Genomic DNA, 25824 nt, shown 5'->3' on the forward strand with positions numbered 1-25824 from the left:
AATTCTGAATTGAATGGGATTTCCTATCTGTGTGGACTGATCAGAGGTCCAGCTGTCCCCCCCGTGGTGGAATCTGCTCGTAACACGAGAGTCTCTTTGCCTTAGCGAGGGGACTAAATCTGTCTGCGATAATCATACCGAGCAGCGGGGTTTCATTAGAAGCATGACAGGCTGCCCATCTCCACCACGGCCCGACCTCTGCGTGACTCCATGATGATCTGCACAGACTTTTCCACATTTCAGAGCAGCAGCAGCAGAGGACAGGCAGGTGCAGAGCCGAAGTCGACGCACAGATTCTGCATCTCCGGGGGTTAGAAAGCTGGGATCTTTGCACTAGTTCTAATAAGCGTTGCTTTAGATCACACTGGTGATGCTCCTCTCCTCTCAAACCAATCGTTTTCTGTTTTCTTGGAAAGCTACGAGGGTAAAACGGAAAAGCCCAGAAACTATGAGACTGAGGATGAGACTGAGATTAATCCTGAATAAAAGTCTCCATCCACATTGCCAATGTTTGTTCACTGCCACCAAAGTCATTTCCTCTGCAGATGCTCGCTGAAGATCAACTGTAATGAGCTTTATTATTATTATTATTATTAAAGTCATATACCGAACAGAAAGCTAGCTCACGTCATGGCCTCATTATCAAATAATCCAGTCTCGCCTCGTCTTTCCCTCTCCATGTTTCTATTTTTTCCTCTGCCTGATTGTCTGTATTTCTTTCTCTATCTGTTTGCCCTGAGCGGGGGTTGAAGGAGAGTTGAGGAGCATCTTACTGTAGGTGCTGCAAACCTCACTATAAAAGGAAGGAAGGTAACACTGAGCCGCGAGGCCGGTTTGGTGCAGAGTATGGAGGAGGAAAATTAAGGGGAGGTGCAGGTTCTTTAAAGGAGTAGACTGACGTTTAATAGTAATGCATTATATTTGGAGGCGCCTTTTATTTCGACACTCAAGGTCGCCAAATTTGGTCATGTGTTTTTATTTGCTTTCCTATATTTGCTTTCCTTTATTTGTCGTAAATATGAAGTCACAGCTGCCAAAAACGGTCATGTTTGCCACGCGATTGTACTCGTAACCACGACAACGGAAAACATCTGAATTTAAAATAGTAATTTTAAAATAAATAAAAAATCGGATCATTGTCTAAGTCTATAGTCAAGCAACGCTGAGCTACATGCTAATAATGTTAACGGTGGCTACCAAAGTTATTTCTAAAACTAGTTTATCCACGTTTTATAATGAGATACGCTCATTATAATTTATAGCAGATATCAGCCACCAACATTCATTATATTCCCCCGCTTTTAGAGCGCTAAATTATTGGCTAGCACAACTTTACTGAAATCATGCTAGCTGTCAGCGAGTTCAACTAAACACTGTGAAAAATTGGGTTAGACACTACCATATTATATTTTGTCATTCAAATGGAATTAAATTCACAGTTAGTGATATTACTTATGATAATATTGCCCTAAAACTTAATATTTTTTTATTATAATTTGTAGCAGATATCAGCCACCAACATTCATTATATTCTCCCGCTTTTAGAGCGCTAATTTATTGTTGGCTCGCAACAGACTTTACCGAAATCATGCTAGCTGTCAGCGAGTTCGACAAAACGCCGTGAAAAATTGGGTTAGACACTTTCATATTATATTTTGTAATTCAAATACAATTACATTCACAGTTAGCGATATTACTTATGATAACATTGCCCTTAAAAAACACTATATTACCAAATAAAACTTGTGGACTGTGGAGATCACTTCTTCACCGAAAATGAATGGTGTGGTCTATTTAAAGTTCATTAACGTCAGAAATCCTCACCAACACTTGCGTGGATTTAATCTGGGAAGTGTTCGTTTTACTCAATGAAGTGTTAAAATAACACTGGATGCTGCCGAGTTCGGCTCACACTGAAAAATGAACATTGGCGACTTTGCTGTAGTGCACTAGTGACGGTGGCTATGACTCTGAATGGAGTCTGATTTTACGGCTCCATTCCATTTCACTGTTTGTTGTTTTTGTGTTGGACTGAATCACTGGGTTTCTCGAGCAGTAGAATTCACTAATTGGACTTTTTTATGGACTTGACATGAAAGAAATCACTTCCCGTGTGCAGGGCAATGGTTTGTATGTCGTTAATATTTCTGGCCGAGATGAGGGATGTCGTTGGATGGATGGATGGATGGATGGATGGATGGATGGATGGATGGATGAAGATAACGTGGGCCAAGGCGTCTCTCTCTTAACACCATGTAACACTCACATCGTCCCCTCCGTCACTCACTTGACACTTGGTGATTGTTGATTGCTTCTCAGTGAATACTCTCTGTTGACCCTCCAGAACACAAACTGCTGCCACCCACTCACCCTCACCCCCTCACCCCCTCACCCTCACCCTCACCCCCATCCCCACCCTCACCCTTATCCCTCTCCACATCAGTGGACAATTTTAGCTTTCACTGTCGAGTCTGGCCATTGCAGAGCCTCTGGCAGGTGTCCACAGAAAGCTGCCAAAGCTGGAGAGCTGGAGCAGGGAGAAGCAAAGGGGGAAGGGGGCGGTGGAGGGTGACTGAGCATTGAAAAAGAAGAAGGGGAGAGAGAGAGGGAGAGAGAGAAAGCAAGAGAGGGAGGGAGGGAGATGGAGAGAGCGCGTATAACTTTGGGGGAAGCATAAGAAGAGGCAGCACAGCAGGCAAAGTTTTCTCTGTCGACTCTGTTTTGTTTTTGACATTTCACTGAAGACTTGTTCTTGCTAAAGACTTATTTTCAACTTGAAGTTTTTGTTTTTTTGAGGATTTTTATATGATTGTTTCTTCACTGTCAATAGCTTGGAAGAAGGCACACACACACACACACACTTATACACACACCTGTTGTTGCTGAGGATTTCCCTGGAGCGCAGTCATGGGCATCCGCTTCACCGTTGCTTGAGGGCATCTGCAGTATAGTCTCCTCAGGAGAGAGGGAGGGAGGCCCGGGGCCGACTCTTTACACTCTAGACACTGACCTGCATGTTCGCTGTAGAGGACGGAGATGTCGTCCTACTACTCACGCACCAAGGACCTGACTCGCACCAGGAGGTCGCTGACAGACTCTCCACCCTCCTCTCCTTCCCCTACAGACAAAAACTTCAGAGTAAGACCAGACATTTCTTTTCGATCGTGAATGTTACGAATGAGTGTCCAGGTTCATGCTTATGTTGTCAAAGATGTTCAAATGAGTGATGTTTTCATTCTAATCGAAGTTGTAGTGTGTTAATTCACTTTAGAGGAAACCCAAAGACAGTGTTTAATTGCCCATTGGGGACTTTTCAATGATTTTAAGTACATGGATGAACCTAATTTACAGTATTATTACAGAAAACTATCAGATAAAACAAAAAAAAAAAAATGTTTTTCATTTACTTCTTTTAGAATTAACTGATAATGGACATTGTTATTAATAGTGTCCCTGGTGAATGAGTATTTCAACCATTTTCTGTGATGATGCATAAATTAGTTCTGATAAAAAAATACACATTTTATTTTGTACCACTTGCCATTTCAGAAACTGATATTTCTTTTTTTTATTTTAGAGCTTTTTGCTCTAAATCACTGCAACTTTTTTTTTCTTCTTCTCATTGAAAACATTCCTCTTGTAATTTCCTGTTAGGTTTTGTTGTTCCTGGATAAGTGGCTTATTCTCTCGGGTGTTGTTGTTCGACTGTTGTGTTTATATCAGTGCATCAGAGCTTGGACATGGTGTAACGGGAACAGTTATAAAGGGACAGTGCACGGACAACGCACAGACAGACAGTCTTTTGCTCTCACACACACACACACAGCGACTGTGTCTGTGGTCAAAATGTCAGCCTAATCTTACATAGCACAAGTTTTCATGGGAGAGAGAGAGAGAGAGAGAATGAAATGCAGAGGCGGTAGAGTAGAGACAGTATTTTTAGCCCGTGTCTCCCGGTTTTGACGAGAACCTGGTCTCCTTTAGTGAAACGCACAACAATGTGCGTAACAGCTGTGAGCGGCGGGATGAGTGCGTAAACATTAACACATTTTTATTATTGGATGACATTTATCGTGAGGCAAAAGTGGAAAAGTGGCTACTTCAAATTGGACACGTGTGCACTTGACCTTTTTATGCTTCTTTATCCAAAAGGGAAAGTCTGTACCTGAGTATTTTACAGCTTATTATGAACACATTAGATGTTTAACAAAAAAACAACAACATCACAATCGTAATACAACACAGCGGCCCCAACATCACTGGCTTCAGTTCAGACGTATGTTGTTAGCAGTTTCCCCCCCAATTGCACTTCTCAGCTCGCATTTTAAATAAGTGCAGAGGCCAAAACAAACACAGTTATGCAATACTGTGCGTGTCATTAAAAAAAAAAGAAAAAAGCAAGGACTGGAGAACAGTTTGTTTTTGTAATCTACAAAAAAACAGATTTCCCTGCTGTCGACGCACAGTCGGTTCAGTCAGTGGAGACGGAGCGTGACACGGACGAGTGAGACGGAGGGTGACGATGATGACTTCACTGGCTTTTTCAATAACTGCTGCTAACACTTCATATCATTCACAGCTCCGAGCAGTGAGCTCATGCAGGCGGCGTTCGTGTGTCTGTGTGTGTGTGTGTGTGTGTGTGTGTGTGTGTGTGTGTGTGCGTGTGAACCTCTGACCATCTCCCCCCCCCACACACACCCGCCGGGCATAATATTGGCCCTGGCAAACCGGAAAAACTGGACACTGGTGTTTGCAGAGCACCCCCGTGGTCCAAGCGTGCACCCGTCTCTCTGATGTCCCCCCCCTCCTTTACTGCAAAACAGTATGTGCCACTTCTGAGTTTCTCCTAACAAGGGAATCAGATGAGTGCAGCTGCCATCAGAAAGTAAAGTAAATAAACTTGGATTCAGGCTCTGGCTTCGGTCCAATGTCTGCTGGGATTGAATTAGTTAAGAAACTCATTTCGTACATTTTCTAATCCTTTAGTGTGAAAAAGATTTCTGCATCAGAACGAGTAATCTTAATGGTTCAAAATCCCCTCAAAGCGGGCTTTACTGTATACGATAATTTATTCATAAACGCTAGAGGCCCAAAATAATAACTTCATATTGGAGTGAGTGAGTGAGTGAGCGCTTGTCTCCGCTCCATCCTTGGACCTTCTTCATCTGAGATCACATTTTTTTTTTTTTCCTGGACAGCTCTGCTTAAGCACATGACCACATAAGGACAAGCAGCAAAGCCTCAGTTATGTAAACACTTGCTGAGGAATAGCTCCTTTGACGCTCTGTGAAATCCCCCCCCCCCCCCAAACTCCCCCAATTCTAACTCTAACTAACTCTGATTGCGAGCACAGGAATAGCCGGTCCCCTCCGACATAAATTGTCCTCCGTTGCAAATGCACACATCTGTTCCATCTGCACAAAGATGTTTACTGCAACGCGAGTTGTTTAAGACCCAGTTTCCTAAAAGAGACACCAACTCCAAATCTCTGCAGTTAACGGGGTAAAAGGTTGAGAAGCAGCGGCAGTTATTCCAAAATACCATGGAACAGTCTTTCCTCATAATATGACCCCCCTCCCCTCCTCTCTCTCTCTCTCTCTCTCTGTGTCTGACTTTCTTTCCTCGTCTGTAATAGAAAGCAGAGCCAGTCATTGTCCGCACATGTGCCACGTCTATCACCTGCTGCTGGCACTGAGTTTTCTGTTTGTTCACTTTTGTTCAGAGCAGAAACAGGTCTGGCGAGAGTGTGATAAGGTAGAGACAGAGATATTTCAAAGGGATGGGACTAGGGAGGGGAGGGGAGGAGGGGAAGGGAAGGGGTACATCAAATCAAAGCCACCAAGCGACACTTCACTAAGTCGCACAATTATTTGCACTGTCAAACGTTGATCGTCCTAGTTTTTGGCACTCTTCTGTTTTGGAGTCCAGGGCAGAGACCAGTGCCGTCAGTTCACTACTTTTTCCGCGTTTTCCCTGCAGCCTCGTCTCTTATTGTGTCCTCCGTTTGTTCTCTCTTTGTTTACCGTGTCGCATTCCTCGTCTTTTGTGAAATTCACTGGAGAACTAAACCGCGTCACGCCGGGTTTGGCCCTCGCGGTGTTTACGCGACCGACGCAGCGACGTAAATATTTAGGCCACTCGCGCATTTGGCCTGCACGCCAGGTGGTGGTGGTGGAGGAAAACGCGAGCCAGATCAAGGTGTGCGCCATTCCAAACCGCACTGTGGGCGAACTGGACTGCCGGACCTGACCTAACCTGACCTTTCTTCCTCTCAGGCAGGGGTTTCTCAATCCTGGTCCTCGGGGACCCATAGCATCGCCACGTCAAAAGAGGTCATTAAGCAGGCTTTTGCAGAGTTTTGTTGACGAGCTGACCGTGTGAATCAGGTGTGTCGGAGCAGTGGAACATCTAAAACATGCAGGGCAGCGGTTCCCCAAGGGCCAGGATTGTGAAACACTGCAACCTAAAGCACACGTGTACCTTCACAGTTCACACATTACTTCTCAGAGTCTGGCAGAAAGTTAATAGCAAGCTGGGGCCTCTTTTTAGTCGTTTTCTGACCATAGTGTTTGTTGCAATATCTCCTGTGCACGTAGTCGATCGTAAAAGCTAAGGGTGTTTTCATATTGTTGCTATACGGACTTACGAAATCGGGGCATTCCACAGTGTGGAGGTTTTCCACAATGCACGTCCTGTTCACACAGTTTATGATGAGCTCATTTGCGTCAGGGAGACACTAGACACATTCACAGCAGATTTGTTTAACTAAAGGTCCAGTGTTTAATATTTAGAAGCTTGTTTGTTTCTTTGGCAAAAAAAAAAAAAAAAAAGTATGATTAAAAATATGGTTTTCATAGATTTTTTGCCTTTGCTGAGGGTTTGCGACGCGGTCAGAACAAGGGCCTTTCTGTATGGACTTTGCATGTTCTCCCTGTGTGCGCGTGGGTTTTCTCCATGTTCTCCGGTGTCCTACCACAGTCCAAAAACATGCAGATTTGGAGATTAGGAAAATTTGACCCTAAATTGACCGTGAGAGTGGATGGTTATTTGCCTTTATGTGGCACTGATCGGCAACAGGACCCGCAGGGACCCTCATGCGGAGGATAAAGCGTTAGAAGATGGATAGATTTCATAGACTTGTATACGTACTTTAGGCAAATGAAGAAGTATGAGATTCTTCCTGGTATACAAAGGCTTAGAGAGTAATAAGGGTTTCAAAAGGGTACTTCTACAAGGGCTGAGGTTCTACCTGGAACCCTTTCACGAAGAAAGTGTTTTTCAAGGGTTCTCGGTAACACTAATGGTTCCAGTAAGAACCATTTTGATCCAGAGAACCCTTTAAAACCCCTTTCCTGAATAAAGGGTTTTAAAATGGTTCTTGGTGGAACCCTCCAAAAGGGTTCCAGGTGGAACCTTTATAAGAAGGTTCTACCTGGAGCCAAAAAGGGTTCTCCTATGAGGACAATCCGAAGAACCTTATATGGTTCTACTTAGCACTTTTATTTCTAAGAGTGTAGTTCCAGTTCTCATGAAGGATTCGTATGGAAACGTACGAAAAAGTATGTACCGTGTTTTTTGTGCATTATCCTATGGAAATCCAATGACCCAAGCTTCAGTGAAAAAAAACCCTTTGGTGAATGGATACGATCTTCCGTTACTCAGTTATCACGAAGAGTTCTCAGGTCTCTCGGTCGTGTTGCTGCTGTGGTTAGGGAAAGGGGATATCGCTCATGGTCATGTGACCATGGCTCAGTGGCGAAAAAATGACTGTGCAGTACTTTACAGTACAAACCTTTCATGAGGAACAGGCTGCACCATTAAATGTCACTTATCCTTACACACTAGCCCTTTAAGGAACGTGAACAGTGAAAATACAGAGTGAGACACAGTTATAGAAACAGTATACAGCTAGCTTGGCGGTCAAATCTGTTGGTAAACAAATACAGTAAGTGATCGCCGCAGGCAGCTACGCTATCTGCTATCAGCTTGCATTCAGAGTTCGGCCGTGCTCTCGTCGTGCTGCGGATGCTTTGCCCCTGATGTCACGATGTCATCTTTCTGCCGCAGTCCAGATTAACTGGGCTCACCGGAGAACTTTGACCCCACGTGACCTCTGTCAGCGCAGCAGCAGCGGGGGGTGAATTGTATCTCACTCTTGTGTGTGCACTCGGCCTCTGGGACTTCAGGCTGCGATGATTCACTTTGGAAGTTCTGTTTTTGTTCTCGAGAGTCGAGACAGAACTTCACAGTTGCTTGGTCCGATCAAACAAATAAATCTATTTTCAGCGGGACATTTTGCAGACGGTGTTTTTCGACGTTGTAGTGATCAAGCTCATGTGGCTTTTTTTTCTTTTCTTTGTGTTTCAGCATGACAGACTGTCAAGGTAAGATTTCTATCCTTCATTATTGCACTGTAGTGAAACGCTGAAGTAAAGAAACACATGTCCTGATTGAATAAAGTAGAGCTGCAGTATCTTCTGAGCGTGATCTGTGTCGCCGCCTCCAGATATGACTCCAGTGGAGAGAGCGCCACAGACAAGCCACTGGGCCGCACCAGCTCCTACACGAGAAGAGAGACGAGACTGGCCTCCCTGAACAAACAGGAACAAGACTCTGCCACCAAAGACTACAAGAAGGTTGGAGCCATTCATTCACTTTAAACAAGCAAAACTCAAGAGAGCGTCAACCCTTTGGGTCACCGTACAGATTTATGTAGGCATATGTATGTGTTATGAGGCAATAAAGTCAAGTAGCCAGTGGACAGAACACAGACAGGCTGACAGACCAGGTTTAAAGAGTTTATTTGGTCCAACTGTGGTTTTAAACATCCCTCCATCCATCTTCTACCATGATAAACAAGAAAATCTGATTTGCCTAATCCCCAAATCTGCATGTTTTTGGACTGTGGGTGGAAGCTTATAAATAAAACTGGATTGGAAGACACAGTTAAGAGTAACTAAAACTCCTGGCTGTCAGGAGGAGCAGTGCAGTGCAGTGAGGTGAGGTGAGGTGGGTCTCCAGGCTGAGGAGAGGCGTGTCGGACAAAACAGGAACAAATGAGACCTGAAGCACAAGAAACACACTAAACTCAACAATGACAACAGCTGGCTAGAAGTGTACCATGGTAGCATAACATAATCTGGCAAAGACTGCTGCACAGAGCCAATAGATGGAAGGTAGAGTTTAAATTGTACTAAAATTGAAAGGGTGCACGCTACCGTTCAAAAGTTTGGGGTCACTTAAATAGTAAAAACACTTTTTTCGATGAATATAACATTAAATTATATATTACACTATACATTGTTAATGTGGTAAACGACTATTCTTGCTGCAAACGTCTTTTAATGGAATATGTACATAGATTTATAGAGGCATATATAGATTTCCAGTGTTCTAATGGTACATTGTTTTTGCTAACCGCGTTAAAAGGCTATTGGATGATTAGAAAACCCTTGTGCAATGATGTTAGCACAGCTCAAAACTGTTTTTCTGGTTCTTTGACGAAAGCAAAGTTTATTATATTTGTTGACCCCAAACTTTTGAACGGTAGAGTTTGTATAAAATCTTTATTGTTGACTTAAATCTGACCTTCTTTCAAAAAGCCATTCCCTAAAGCTGCAGTCAGTGACATCAGCTTTCCGCTAACTTCCTGCCCCATTTTCTTCCCTCCTCGCTATAACGTCACCTCATTGAGGTGTTTCCAGAGGATCGCCTCTTTGTGGAGGCCACACTCCACATCATATAGAACTATTAACGTCCAATGTGTAGGAATTAGTGACCTCTAATGGTGAGAAACAGAGTGAGACTCTTCTGCTCATTCCTCCTTTTCCCAAAATGCTTCAGGGAACTACAGTGCTTTCGCATACCAGAAATTAAACACTTCTGCTTTGTTTGTGTAGTTATTTTCCACTTCAAAAAAAAAAGCAAAAATGAATGCTCCGGCTGGTTTATTCAATCTGGCTGCTGCTGTAGAAACATGGCGGTGCAAGATGGTCCTCCATATGGCCTTTGCCTGAAGTAGAATTAGAATTTGTTATTTTTGTACACACACCAATTAGCGATAGCGAATTTGACCTCCGCATTTAACCCATCCTCATTACACACCAGCAGTAAAAACACACAGTGGGGGATCGGGTGCCTTGCTCAGGGGGATTTCGACTGGCAACCCTGCAGTTACAAGCCCAATATTGCTTTCCCTGTACTGATAAAAAACCAAAGCACTTATAGACTTAAACAAACCAATAAACCTTTCAAACTATTACATGCTGGAACTTTATGGTGTATTTTAACTAAATTTTCTTCCGTTTTCAGATGTACGCTGAAGCTTTGCACGAGAACGAGAGGCTGAAGTCCAGGTTGCAGGACAGCAAACAGGAGCTGGTTAAGATTCGTACGCAGCTGGAGAAAGTCACCCAGGTACAGAAGCTGCTCGTTCGTTCGTTGTCTTTGTTGTTGTTGTTTTTTTTTTACTTTTTTACCCTCGCTGTTGCACCGTTATCATTTTCCAAAGAGGGTGCTCAAGAAAGGTCACGACTTAATACTTAATGGACTCAAGCTGGAAAAAAAAAAAGAAAATATTCTAACAACAGCGTTGTTCTACTCCGCAGAGACACGACAGGTTATCAGAGAAGTCATCAGTACTTGAATCGGAGAAAAGGGTAAGTGTCTTTTTGGCATTTGAATCGCTGCTTTTCTCGCTCCTGTTCCTTCATAATAATTAGTCAGAGCTGTTTGTAGATATGAACTCAGGTGTTTCTCTTGTCATTTACAGGAAAAACAAGTGCTGGAGAAAAGAGTGTCGGACATGGAAGAGGAGATAAAGGTCAGTCAGTGCAATGGGTTGAAAATGGTGAAAATCTTCCTTTTGTCTCATGTACATTTTTCTCCCAATAACAACAACAACACTAACGTACCTCAAACACTGAAGCAGATAAAGTGTTTTAACAAGGCAAAAGCGACTCCAGGGCCGCACTTAGACAGACGGGTGGGTTCGGCGTCAAGGAGAGGGAAAGGTTAATGCTTTTGAGGCCCCGTTACCCACAGTGCTGTGCTGTCTGTGGCTGAGGAGGAGCCTCCACTCCTGCTCCCCCTGCTCCACTTATCCCCACTGTCGGGGTGAACACTGTGACCTAGTTCCAGCTAAATACCAAAGTCCTGTCCAAAAAAAAACCAAAAGACCTGCTTTTGTGAGACATTCCTGCGCCACACTGTGTGTGTACTCTGCCTTCATAAAGAGATTTCAGGCCTGAATAGACACACACACAAATTCATTTTATGGCAAAAAAATTGTTAAATTTCACAAGAATCTTGGCTCCAGTGTGAGGCATACACACAGACACCGATCGAGGAGGACATGATGGGAATAGGACACACACGTGCAGCAGTGTGTGTGTGTGTGTGTGTGTATGTGCCAGCAACAGATGTTTGACCGCCGTGTTGTTGTCGTGGTTTCCTTCAGCAGGACGCCCCACTGCGGTTCCGCTGTGGGTACCAGCCCTGAGGGCGGGACGGTGAGTGGTAGTCGCTGTATCACACACACACATAGAGGTGTGATTGACATCTGCCTGACGTCACCTTCACCGTGAGAGACTGGGGCATGTTTACACGTGTGGGACACACATGGATCACGTCATAGGGAGACAAGTCACTCCTTCATCTTCTTCTTCTTCTTCTTCAGCAGCAACACAGCAGATATGGACGTGTTGTTTTTGTCGTAACACCGTGTTGCGCGCGTGTTACAACTGCTATTTTTTTTCCCCCGTGTAGCTCTTTTTACGAGAGCACGTCTTCATCTCTGGTTTGCTTGTGATCACTTTTCCCCGCCAGTAGGAGGTGCTTCTTCTTCTTCTTCTTCAGGTCTGAATATGCAGGTGCTGTGGCAGGCATGCTCCTGGTTAAGAGCAGATGGTTTCACATCGGTAGCACAGTGTGTCCTCGTTGTTTTCACGTTCAAATATTCTCTCCACATGTGGCCCACGAGTGCGCAGTGAGTCTCACAGATTTATTTACTAGCCGCTGCTCCTGAAGCCTAATCAAAGTATGTAGAGTCGTCTCCAGCATTAGAGCAGCGTGTTCTGGTCACCATGTGCTCTCTCTCTCTCTCTATCTCTGTTTCTGTTCTTTCCTCTCGCCAAAGGGCATCTCTCCATAATACACTGTGCTGCACTGAGAGAACTTTACACACACACACACACACACACACACACAGATTCTTGTACTTGCTGCATACTGAGGACTGGGTTGCTGGCAAAGTAGGGACCATCATTTCCACTTTATAAATTAACATAAGCCGCTATGTTGTCCAAAATTTGATAAAAAAATTTGACCCAAAATTTGAAAAAAAAATGTTTTACCAAAATTTGAAAAAAAAATGTTTTACCAAAATTTGAAAACAAATGTTTTACCAAAATTTGAAAAAAATTTTTTACCAAAATTTGAAAAAAATGTTTTACCAAAATTTGAAAACAAATGTTTTACCAAAATTTGAAAAAAAAATTTTTACCAAAATTTGAAAAAAAATTTTTTACCAAAATTTGAAAAAAAGTTTTACCAAAATTTGAAAAAAATTTTTTTACCAAAATTTAAAAATTTTTTTTTACCAAAATTTAAATTTTTTTTTTTACCAAAATTTAAAATTTTTTTTTTTACCAAAATTAAAAATTTTTTTTTTTTACCAAAATTTAAATTTTTTTTTTTTACCAAAATTGAAAAACATTTTTTTGTGTGGTATTTTTACCATTTTAAAAAAATGTTTTTACCAAAATTTAAAAAAAATGTTTTTACCAAAATTTAAAAAAAATGTTTTTACCAAAATTTTAAAAAAATGTTTTTACCAAAATTTAAAAAAAATATTTGACCCAAAATTTGAAAAAAAATATTTGACCCAAAATGTGAAAAAAATATTTGACCCAAAATTTGAAAAAAAAAATGTACCTCAAAAACGTCCTGTCGTCCAAAATTAGAATTTTTTCTAAAGACATTGATAAGATTAGAAATAAAGATGATTTTGCCCTTCGAACTTCGTCAACGAACCAGCAAAACTGTTTTCAGCTGTGCTAATATCATTGCACAAGGGTTTTCTAATCATCCAATAGCCTTCTAACACCATTAGCAAACACAATGTACCATTAGAACACTGGAAAGTGGCCTCTATACACCTATGTACATATTCCATTAAAAACCAGACGTTTGCAGCTAGAATAGTCGTTTACCACATTAACAATGTATAGAGTGTATTTCTGAATCATTTAATGTTATATTCATTGAAAAAATTTTGCTTTTCCTTCAAAAATAAGGACATTTCTAAGTGACGCCAAACTTTTGAACGGTAGTGTACATTTTAGCAGCTCCTCACATTTGGCTCTTCTTCGATTAAGGTTAAGGTTAAGGGGGCTAGGTATGGCAGGGAATTGGTGCTCACAACTGTGAGACTAGCGTCTGTGTGTGTGTGTGTGTGTGTGTGTGTGTGTGTGTGTGTGTGTGTGTGTGTGTGTGTTCCGTGGTTTCCTCTCAGGAACGGTGTCAAACCACAGCTCAACCACATTGGGGTTTACCTCATAAGTCAGAACAAGAGGAGCCTGGCTGAGGGAAGAGCGGGTGTGTGTGTGTGTGTTCGCGCGCGTGTGTGTGTGTGTGTGTGTTGAGGTTGGATCATTTCCATTCCATCCCTTTGATTTTTTTCTAACTGGCCGGGCTCCTGTGCAAAGTGTAAAATAGTTTTATGGGAATTTGAATTCCCCTCTTCTTTCCAAACGCATATAACAACATGCCAGCGCCTCAGCGCCTCTGCACACAGCTGAGTTACAAAGAGCTCCAGCTCATGGAAAGAGAGACAGAGAGAGAGAGAGCTGTTTTTTTTCATTATGTGTTTTGTTTCGCTGTTTGTCCTCCGATCTGTTTGTTCTCTCACAATTTCATGAATTACTTATTCACGTCTTTGATAAAGTCCGTCAGATCCACACAGTTCTTTGTTCCTTTCCCTTTTCTGTGCACAGTCTCAACAACGCTCTCTTTGCACATGGCCTGCTTCCCTGCACGAATGCCCCCCCCCCCTCTCTCTGTATCTCTGTCCTCCTCTGTGCAGGCCGTCCCTGCTCTGGCTCAGGTCCAGACCCTGCGGAGGGTGAACGAGTGTCTCCTGGCTGAGAATAGAGCCATGCTGCGTGTCCTCGCCCGCCTCTCAGAGAGGGCCTCCATGCCGGAGACAGAGGACCTCTGATCCTCCGGGTGTCACCCCGTCACCTCCTTTTCCTCCTATATTTTCCTCCCTCCCTTCCTCAGCCACATAACTTCTACACTCCTCTGTCCTCCTGGTGCCGCTGCAGCCCCCCACGTCCTCTGCCGTGTCCCTCTCAGGCAGGTCCTGCACTTTCCCTATCCTCACTCTTTATTTTCAACCCTTTTTTAAGACATCTCTGATAACTCTCATCTCAGCTGTATTTTTTTTTTTAATTGCATTCATGTTGCACGAGACTTCACGTGGTGTAATCGCTGCACACGGGGGAATCTGATGCATATTTTATTCCACCTCATTACTGGAGAAATGATTATGGGTGGATCTACTGGAGGCAGTTTAGTTCTTTTAGCGGGTTAGTTCTTTTTCCGCTGGCAAAAACACAGCGGCGCGGCTTCAGGGTCGCCGCAATACAGGAGCGTCCTGCAGTTTGTAAATCAGCCAAGGTTGAGACTAATGCATGCGTTCCAGAGCCCATCCAAACAAATGGGATGTGGGACTTATCCTACTTGAATTGCACTGGCACTTACTTTCAAAGCGTTCCAGCAATTGAAGTCGAATGTTAGAAAACATGGCGAGGCATTTTGACTGTCAGCAATCCAGTCTACTTACATACACAAGCGAGCCGTATATGTAAAAGCGACATATATCGATATTTAAAGGGACACTGTGTAGTATTTATGGGTTTATATAACCCAAAATCCACTATTTTATACATATTATGTGCTCCTGCATTGTCTAGTCGTTGTATAATAGTTTTTGTTTCATTTTCGTAGTGTTTCAAAAAGTCATGTAAAATAACATGGTCGCGGGCCGTGGTTGCATAGCCACTGTTAGCAGAGAGACGCCATGTTTCTACCGGAGCCTGTAAGGACAAACGCGAGAGAACAAATCAAGCGTCTCTTTACTTGTAGCCAAAGTCCCGCCTCCTCTCTCTCCGCTTCGTCTGCTCCTGCCGCGGTAGCTCCGCCCTCTCCCTCGCCTCACGAACCTCATCTGCTGACACGGAGAAAGACGACGAGGACGACATTTGACCGACTGAGGACACCGTAGCGCTCAGGGAAGGGAGGGGGTGAGCAGAGCAGCAGTTTTTTGTTGTAAATTTCAGCCTCTCCTCTAGATGGCACTATAAACTATAAACTTACTTCACCTTTAAACGTCATGAGTATACATAGCCTTACGTCATCTTCATGCTAACAGCTAACAATGACGACATGATTTCACGCCATAACATGAAAAACAAGTTGAGTGATAAAATTGCTGCGTCTAAAAACATCTCTACGTGCAGAAAAGTAAAAGTTTATAGCCTGCTCACGTGACTCCATGGGCGCCGCCGTCCAACTGGTTTGGATGAGCTCTGGAGCGCAGCATAAAAGCCAGGCTCTTGATGATGTGGGACACTAATCCAGAGCCCATCCAAACCAGTTGGACGTGGGACTTATCCGACCTCCAACGAGAAAAAGTGCACTGGAATGCCTGCCGAAGGCATGGGACCTCCTACTCGCGAAGTTTGGGCTGATCGACCTTAACCCGACTTCACCAAAATGACGTCGGAGAGTAATGGCGGCTCCCACGCAGTCACGTGAATAGGCTATAAACTTTACTTTTCTGTGTGTAGAGTTGTTTTAGACACAGCGATTTTATCACAACTTGTTTTTCATGTTGTGGCGTGAAATTATGTCGTTGTTGTTAATCATCATTAGCATGAAGATATGCAGGGCTACGGTAAAAGTACACTCATGGCGTTATATGTATCGCTTTTACACATACGGCTCGCTAGTTTATGTAAGTAGACTGAATTGCTGACGGTCAAAATGCCTCTTCAAACATAAATCTAAAGCGCCGCGGTCGTCCATGTTTTCTAACATTCGACTTCGATTGCTGGAACGCTTTGAAGTAGGTGCTCGTACAATTCAGGCAGGATAAGTCCCACATTCCATTTGTTTGGATGGGCTCTGGAACGCATGCATAAGGCTTAAATAAATGACATTGTTACCACCTGCTTTAACAAAACGACTGACCTCATCGCTCTGTAAATACTTGCATATGCATGAGTTTTTCAGAACGTTCATAGCTTCAGGACTAAATTCTTTACATTTTTTATTATTATTTGGGAAATACAGTGATATTTGTACACAGTCCAGCAAAAGAGACTTTGAATGAGTCACGTTTACTCAGGAGTGTTCTGTCAGCAGTTAAATTCAACACAAATCCTCATCGGGTCTCGTCCTAATCAGATTTGGTGTCAATTTGACAAAAAAGAAAACATCACTGAATGATCAACGATGTTCCCAAATTAGCTTCCAGTTACCAAGGAAAACGCTGGTTCTGCTTCTGCGACAGCACACGCCCGTAATTGATGCAAAGCTTCGCGGGCCAATATGAATAAAAGGTGGAAAGTGTTGGTCGCTGATATTGAAACAGTGCGTAACGTGCCGTGTAATCAGCGCAAAAACCAAGGAAAAAGGCACTAAATGTGTGAAACGACTTCTTTGAAAAAGTCCCCAGTTACTGACTAAACACCAGGAGGAGTCCTGTGTTAGTTCATGAATCGTATCAGGGAATTAAATAACAATTAAAGTGCGTTACTGTGAAGGGATATGCTGCTTAGCAGAACTCATGCGGCTCTGGTCACTGTAATAAAAGATAACAGGGGGACCCAAAAGCAGAGCTTGAAACTTTAAATAACAACAACAAAAAAATACTTACTTAAAGGCAGACCACAGGAGAAGAAAATCCAAGAGAACAGAGAAGTGAGCGAGCGACCAAACCAAAGCAGACTGGGCGCACAGAGACTAAATACCTGAGGAACACAGGTGAAACACATCAGGGAGGAGCAGACGATCACAGAGGCAGGAAACAGGAAGTAAATCAAGCTGTATCCCTGTTTGTTTATTTTATTTTTTAAATTTCTGGTCCTACATTTTACAAAAACGTCATACTATACTATGTCGACCAAAATTTGAAAAAAAAAATGAACCCAAAATTTTTGGTCCAAAATTTGAAAAAAAAAATTTGGTCCAAAATTTGAAGAAAAAAAATTTGGTCCAAAATTTGAAGAAAAAATATTTGGTCCAAAATTTGAAGAAAAAAAATTTGGTCCAAAATTTGAAGAAAATAAATATGGTCCAAAATTTGAAGAAAAAAAATATGGTCCAAAATTTGAAAAAAAAAAAGTACAACAAAAAAAAAAAAACTTACTTAAAGGCAGACCACAGGAGAACGAAATCCAGGAGAACAGAGAAGTGAGCGAGCGACCAAACCAAAGGAAACTGGGCGCACAGAGACTAAATACCTGAGGAACACAGGTGAAACACATTAGGGAGGGGCAGACGATCACAGAGGCAGGAAACAGGAAGTAAATCAAGCTGTATCCCTGTTTGTTTATTTTATTTTTTAAATTTCTGGTCCTACATTTTACAAAAACGTCATACTATACTATGTCGACCAAAATTTGAAAAAAAATATTTACCCAAAATTTTTGGTCCAAAATTTGAAAAAAAAAATTTGGTCCAAAATTTGAAGAAAAAAAATTTGGTCCAAAATTTGAAGAAAAAAAAATTGGTCCAAAATTTGAAGAAAAAAAATTTGGTCCAAAATTTGAAGAAAAAAAATATGGTCCAAAATTTGAAGAAAAAAAATATGGTCCAAAATTTGAAAAAAAAAGTACAACAAAAAAAAAAAACTTACTTAAAGGCAGACCACAGGAGAACGAAATCCAGGAGAACAGAGAAGTGAGCGAGCGACCAAACCAAAGGAAACTGGGCGCACAGAGACTAAATACCTGAGGAACACAGGTGAAACACATTAGGGAGGAGCAGACGATCACAGAGGCAGGAAACAGGAAGTAAATCAAGCTGTATCCCTGTTTGTTTACCAAAAAAAAACACATGCAAAATGTCTTTTATTCCACTTTACCTGAAGTCTTTTGTGACATGGTCATGTCCTGTAATATAATAATAATAATAATAGTGCTGATAAAAACCCATGACAGGCCGTGTCAACAGCTAAATTAATATTTATATTATCATTATATTTATCATGCATAGGTGGTGGATATTAAGTAAGTTCTATGTGGAACTTTTGGCTGATTTAAGAGCAACTTAACATCTCACTTTAGCGCCGTTTGTCACATCCCAGCAGAGGGTTCAAACTTTCAGACAAAGGCTGTTGATATTTTTAGCCGCTGCTCCTCGTGAGAGCCGTGACCTAGATCGAGTAAAGCTGACCCTGTGTCGGTTTCGTCTTCTCGTCTCCTGACTTCGTCCCGTCTTTCCACACGGATCACGCGCATCACTCCTCACTGCATGATCCTCATCGTCCTCTAACTCTTCTCAGATCAGCGTTAGAGGTGACTAATGGCACCGCTGAATTGTGTCGATGTACGTGAAGCTTTTTAAAAAAAAAACAGTTGAATTCTATTCCAAAGGTTGTGTAACTGTGATGTTTCCCTTTTCCCCCTCTGCTGTCCCAGATCTTAACAGAGCTCAAGTCGGACAACCAGAGGCTAAAGGATGAGAACGGGGCGCTCATTCGAGTCATCAGCAAACTGTCCAAGTGAAAAAAAAAAAAGGATCATCTGAAGCTCTGTGGACGCGGTTTAAATATCCAGAGTTGTGACTCCGCTCTGGTGAGAAATAACTGGTGCAGAATCAAAAAAAAAAACCACTTTCCGCTCAGTGAGTTCCTGTTGTTTCTAAATACAAAGACTTTCACACTAATCAAACAGGGACCAGGTGTAAATCCAGGGGTTTGCATGAAGATACTGCGTCTGATGTTATATCCACGTAATCTCTTAATCTGAGAAGTTTGTTACTTTACAAAAAAAACCAAAACATTTTTTAATGATCTAATAATTCACGAATGGAAAGAAATTGAATTACTACTGAAGTGTTCAGCGACAGAAGTGTGTGTTACTGCTGTGCCACAACAATAATAATAATAGATCACTTATTGTCATTATTACGTAACCTGGATTAGGAGTATACTGTAGCTCTGTTTTATTGTAATAAGATAAAACATTTAATTTTACGACCTATATTGTCATAATTCATGTGTTTTTATATTATTCTTGTGTATACTGTGTTTGGGTTTGAACATGTGGCATCATTCAAATTTAGTTTGGATAAATTAATTAAAACTAAAATCTGTTTTAAAGAAAGAAGTGAAAAGATGGAACGCTTTTAAACTGAGCTGTTTTCTAAAAAAAAAAATAGTCTGACAATCATTTTTTTTTTTTTATCACGTTTGAACTTTTCAAGTTTTAGAAATGCACCTGTCATGTTTGTACCACAGCTTTCTTATTAGATGACACACGAGCCGTTACGCTACAAAAACAATAAAATAAAAGCTGCTGACCGTTTCCAGCTCGTTCTATCATTTTTCTGTCATTTTAAATGAATGTCCCTGAAAGTCGTCCAGGTGTCTTTGTGTTTAGTAGCTGTGTTTCCCTTGTTTGCTGTTCTGCACGATGCAAACTGATGCTTTGACGGAATGAAAAAAACTGTGATTGTGGCAAAGATCATGTCCTATGTTGCGTTTGAGAGATATTTATTTATTTATTTATTTGTGCATTTTCCTAAAATTTTCGACTTTCTTTACTCATTTGGTCGACAGGTAGCGAGAGGCGATGATAAATAGTGGTTAAAATCCAGGGTTTGAGGAATTATGAGTCAAATTAGACTATCATTTTCATTGCATCTGTTTCTACACCTCGTCCAATATCGTCCATAGAGTCCTATACTTTCATCATAACTTTGAGCAGCTTTTCTGGATCATTTAAAGGGACAATATGTAGTATTTATGGGTTTATATAACCCAAAATCCACTTTTTTATACATATTATGTGCTCCTGCATTGTCTAGTCGCTGTATAATAGTTTTTGTTTCATTTTCGTAGTGTTTCAAAAAGTCATGTAAAATAACATGGTCGCGGGCCGCGGTTGCATAGCCACTGTTAGCAGCGAGACGCCATGTTTCTACGGGAGCCTGTAAGGACAAACGCGAGAGAACAAATCAAGCGTCTCTTTACTTGTAGCTGAAGTCCCGCCTCCACTCTCTCCGCTTCGTCTGCTACGGCCGCGGTAGCTCCGCCCTCTCCCTCGCCTCACGAACCTCATCTGCTGACACGGAGAAAGACGACGAGGACGACGACATTTGACCGGCTGAGGACACCGTAGCGCTCAGGGAAGGGAGGGGGTGAGCAGAGGAGCAGTTCTTTGTTGTAAATTTCAGCCTCTCCTCTAGATGGCACTATAAACTACTTACTTCACCTTTAAGTCACTGTATCTCATTGAAAAATGCATCAAGCAGAACTCACTAACACTTAATGTGACTTGTGAATGTTCTGTACTTTATGAATTATGCAAACCAGGTTTATTATGAACAGACGTCTCAACCGTTTGGTAGAGGCCTGTATCTGAAATACTGTAGGGTCTAATAATAAATAAATTAATTAAATAAAATAATAAAAAATGCAAATAAATTATTTTTCCTTTGCTTTTTCCTTGGTGCGTACCTTAAAGGGTCAATAAACCATAAAGGAATAAAAACAAAAGTGTGAGAGTTGAACACACAGCATATCAAACACCAATGAGTCAGGGTAGTTAAAAGGCCTTTATTTCCTATTTGTATTTTTTTTTTTTTCTTTTTTGTTACAGAACTGTTTAACACATAATGATAAATTTGTATTAAGTTATTTGGTTCCCTTGATTACTTGATAAGGATCCGCAACGTTTGTCCACGTAAGGGTCAAAGAGGAGTTTGTGAGCAACGTTTGTGTCCAGTCAAGGGCTAAAGCATGCGATCCACAGTAGGCACAAGTACTGACATGAACACGCGCAACCACGACACTAGACACGAAGAAACACAGCTGGAGGACACGACCTGGCCTGTCCGCCGATGCTTTAAAAGATGATGAAGAAGAGATCGCGAGGAGGAGGAGGAGGAGGAGGAGGAGGAGGAAGAGGAAAAACAAAAACAAAAAAAAACAAATCAAATGAGTCTTAAGAACAAAGTTGCATCAGGGATGAAGTGGAGGACTAAGCCGCTCAAGAGGGGAGTTTGGTACGGTCCTGCATGTTTGGCAGTATACAGTATGTCCATGATGTAAACATGAAGCCCGGGCGTTCTTAACACAACAACAACAACAACAACAACAACACTGATGGGACACAAACAGGAGACAAAGACACGGAAAACAAAAGAGCAAACCTGGAAGAGCATAGTGATATGTGTCTTTGTGGCATCGACTCAAAAAATACTGTCCTACAATCTACGTCACAAAAAAACAACAGTAAATAAAATAAAAAGACATAATCTGATACACACACACAATAATACAGAAGAAGTACAGCGAGTAATAGAGGAGACACGACGACGCGTTGTCACGACACATTTTGACAAAGGCGGCGAAATGATCTGCGGAAACTTTTTGGACGTTTTCCCTTTTTAAATCCCGGGCGTTTTGTTTTGTTTTTACAAACAAACACGGGCGTGAATGAGTGCTCTCCACAGCTGAAACGGCGCAGTTTCAGTGGCGATTGTGCAAAAAAAAAAAAAACAACAACACAGATTTAATACAAAACTATAAGCTTGACTTGACCGAAGTCACACAGAGAGATGTACATTTAGGAATGAGCGATGTGACCAATGCATGCAGACCTGTACTGTATATGGTAATTACATATCCCAGTGTTTTTTGCACCATGTCTGCTAAATAGCCCCCCACACATCTACACACACACACAACTCCCAGTCTCTGTCCCCCATAGAACTTAAGATACCCAGCGGTCATGTGACTGTAGTGAGCAGTCAAAGGAAATCTAAAAAAAAATCTAAAGTGTGCTATAAATTGACCTGTATTCACTTTTGCCTCATGGATTCAAACGGCGGCCACGAACGCAGGCAAGTGTGATCAGGTCCTGGCAGTATTTCTGAAACGCGTCGAGATCGTTGTATTGAAATCACACTCAGTGCATCATTTAAGTCACAGTTAAGTGGCATTACATAACGGGACAGTGTATAGAAGTAGAATAATATTGCATTTCGATCGCGTGTGTGCGTGTGTGTGTGTGCGTGTGTTATCAGAGGACACACGGACTGAGGGTTGTCGTTAAAGCACGGAGACATGGCAGCTTACTGTGGGAAAACAAAGAAACAAACAAAGTCAGATATTGAGGTAAACTGAAGGGGGAATGCGACGGGCACGCCTTTGCACAGCAGCCATTTTGACAAAAACTCATCTTCTACAGCTTTAGGCTGAATCCCAATTCCACCTGAGCCCCCTTTCCTCTCTATCGGAGTTCCCCTTGGCCCCTCAATACAGAGTTGAAGGGGGACCGTACCTATGTTCCCGGGTCCTATGTTCCCCAGGTCCTACGTTCCCCGCTTTGTATGTGGCCGGGGAACATAGGACCCTTTCTCTAACCCTAACCCTACCCATTTTCAAAAAAGGGTCCTATGTTCCCCTGTCACATACAAAGTGGGGAACATAGGACCTTTTTTGGAAAAACGGGGAACATAGGACCCGGGGAACATAGGTACGACCCCGTTGAAGGTGCTAGGGATGAGAACGCTCCCCTAAGAAATGAGACGCCCCTCCATTACCGTCAGGACATCCTCGCTTGATGCTAGTGGTATAGCGCCGGTATAATCAACCAAGGAATAGTAATAGTCACAAATTCACTGCGTACTAATTTCACTTAAAACTTTAACATGTCATGTCGAGGGTTATCGGATATCTCATCAATACAAATAGCGATAGCAGTTAGCTAACGACTTAAGGAAAGAACCACAGGATATTAGCATCGGCTACGACTAGCTAGTAGTTCAAAACAAACTTGACTAGTGATTCAGAAAAAACGTTGACAATCGAAGAAGAACGCAATAGCATCATGAGACATTACTGTCGTAATTAAAATGCTGAAAACGCGTTTGTGCGAGTCCTTGGCTTGAGCCATCGCTTCTAAAAAGATTTACCGGGCGGCTTTCAAGGTGACGCGGGGCATGCTTGGAAATTCCTCAAAACTTTGGAAGCTTCATTTCAAGGGCTACGTAGCCCTGCGGCTAGGCCCTAGCCCTTAACCCAAATGAGAAACGAGACGGCCCTATACCCCTCACACGAACGTGCAAAAACAAGTGGTAGGGTGGAAGGGGTGGAACTGGGATTAAGCCTTATCCTCCGCTCTCACAATTTGCCTAATTCCCAAATCTGCGTGTTTTTTGGACATTTGGAGGAAACCGTAAAAATCTCACGCACACGCGGGACGTTAGCTTATACAGCTCCATATCGTCCTCGGATTAAAGGTTAATGCTGGTTCACTGTCCTGACTTTACACAAACTGCGCAGAGCCGTCGTTAGCGTCATCGGCAACACCCGTGCGTTGACAATGGCTGCCGCGCGAAAGAGCCAGTCGAGGTCGAAAATAGCTTAGCTTAGCTTAGCTTAGCTTAGCTTAGCGTGTTGGCTGGGGCGAAAAGTGAAAAAGACAATTATCACGTATAGCATCTAATTCTGTTAATCACTAAATACGATACCGTAGATTAAAGTAGACTATGATGTTTCAGTGTACGTGTAAACTAAACTAAGCTAAGCTAAGCTACCGTCTCCTTGCTACGGCTAGCAATTTAATGAGCGAAAGTGAAATCAGTGTTCTCGTTATAATTTCTCTTGATTATATTCTTTATATCCCACATAAGGTGCATCACATTGTCATTTTATATACTTATATTCTATTAGATATAGTTTCCTTTATATTCTATTACTTTATGCATAGTTCTATGGGAGGGATTTGGACCTAAAACGTGAGCGACGTCGGTTTCTCTCCGGTCAGAACGTGTACGCGTAGACGAGAAACTCGAAGAGTCAAAAACCCAGTTCGGTTCGTAAATTGCACTCAGCCCAACAATAGAACACACTCTTGCGTATATATATATATATTTATATATATTTGTATATACTATATAGTTTTATGTGAGAACTTTTGATGAGATTTTTTTTTTTTTTTTTAGATATTTCTACTATCAAAAACGAGGCAGAGACATCACCAATCACGACAAACTGTAAATTCAGCGACCTCCACGAAACAATCGACAGCTCTGAAAGTAGAAATGAAAACAACACGCACTCGCTCGACTAAAGTCACAACTGCTCACACATATACAGTAAAATGGATTTTTTTTTTTTTTTTTTTGCCCTCTTGATGAACAAAGACCTCTGAGCGGAATGTAAAAGAGAAACACTGGCCAAGGAAAATGAAGACGTCCGATGATTTTTTTTTTTTTCTTTTCTTCTTCTTCTTCTTCTTCTTCATTAATAAACTCCAGCTACTCGGCCGAGCTCTAAAGAGTTAGTGCTTGAGTTTTATGGCTTTAGATTTATCTTATTCATTTATCTCGTATATACACACACACATTATTCTATCATAAACACAGTAAAAGAGACAGCCGTGAAAGGGTTTTCAGGTCATTTTAAATAGAAGTGGAAAACAAAAGAACGAGAGAAGAAGAAGGGATTCCAAGTCATTTTGTGTTCACTGGGATGAGATTATATAAAGATAGGATCCAACAGACTTTATTCTGGGTCTGCAACCGGCACACGTAACCACTCTATATGTTCAATCTTCTTCTCGTGACACTGTGCCGAATGTGTTGGTGTTAGAAAATCGCCTCGTCTTACGGACTTGGAGACCCGACGCCCCCCCAATACCGAACATTTAAAGACTTTAAAAAAAGAAAAAACATATTGAACAAAAAAAGCATCAAATCTTCTAAATTGGATAAAAACACATGGTGAATAAATGGCGGCATCGAACGAAAATAATAATAATAATAATAAAAAAAAAATAACTTTGATCACAAGGGATTAGATAGCAAGCATGCGGCTACATTTTTCATCCTACATGAACTCACACACAGTACTGGACGACACACTTTGCTTAAGAATCTCAGGCGTGGAAAGTTTTCTTATTATTATTAGTAATAAGTACTGTAATATTTGTACTGTATGACATTCTCTCCAATGACCCTCATGGAAAATAAACACACATTTTTGTTTCATTTAAAAAATATACAGTGCATCTTCTTTTTTCTTTTTTTTTTTTTTTTTTTTTTTACCCCTTCTTCCGCCGTGTTATTAAAATGACAAATGACACCCATTTTTTAACGTACACGAGATATTTCCGCTTGGTCTCTAAAACATGCTCTTATGTACAAGTATTGTTGTATAAACATGCAGTATCAACGCGTATGAACTATATATTGTTGGCAAAAAAAACGACAGACCGATGGGTTTCGCTCGATTGCTTCCGTGTTGCCTTTTCTTTAGTGTTGGTGTTGCTTCATCAACGAAAAAAAAACCACAATAAAAAGATAACGTGACGTGGAAAAACGCAAAAAATTGCAGTCTGTGTTTTGATTATTTAAAGGTGCCATATGTAAGAATGTGGCCCAAAAACGGTTAATTCATTCAAATTCAGAAATACCGAGGTCTTTTAGGTTTCGTTTTTTCTGACGTAACTGGCAACCCGCGGTCGCTCGGCAGCTGAGACTCTACTGACTGCAATGATTGGTAGACGGCGGTAGGAAGCGCCA

At 41.7% G+C, this 25824-nt stretch overlaps 1 protein-coding gene across 4 annotated transcripts; it reads left to right on the forward strand.

The window, feature by feature from the left end:
- The first annotated feature begins 2670 nt into the window (after positions 1 to 2670).
- Positions 2671 to 19595, forward strand: ppp1r12b (protein phosphatase 1, regulatory subunit 12B). Of its 4 annotated transcripts, none has more exons than XR_014592924.1 (8): positions 2671 to 3138; positions 8368 to 8384; positions 8507 to 8636; positions 10312 to 10416; positions 10608 to 10658; positions 10772 to 10822; positions 14084 to 14359; positions 18708 to 19595. XR_014592924.1 is itself a non-coding variant. In XM_083894851.1 (8 exons), exons 1-7 carry the CDS (start codon positions 3037 to 3039, stop codon positions 11498 to 11500), a joined length of 498 nt encoding a protein of 165 aa, XP_083750977.1. In that variant the 5' UTR covers positions 2671 to 3036; the 3' UTR covers positions 11501 to 11510; positions 18708 to 19595. The 4 variants fall into 4 exon arrangements, 3 of the variants coding, with proteins under 3 accessions (XP_083750977.1, XP_083750976.1, XP_083750975.1); XM_083894851.1 differs by lacking the exon at positions 14084 to 14359 and adding an exon at positions 11459 to 11510; XM_083894850.1 differs by lacking the exon at positions 14084 to 14359.
- The last annotated feature ends 6229 nt before the right edge of the window (positions 19596 to 25824 follow it).

The sequence above is a fragment of the Microchirus variegatus genome, assembly GCF_963457635.1.
Source record: "Microchirus variegatus genome assembly, chromosome: 9".
Taxonomy (NCBI): domain Eukaryota; kingdom Metazoa; phylum Chordata; class Actinopteri; order Pleuronectiformes; family Soleidae; genus Microchirus; species Microchirus variegatus.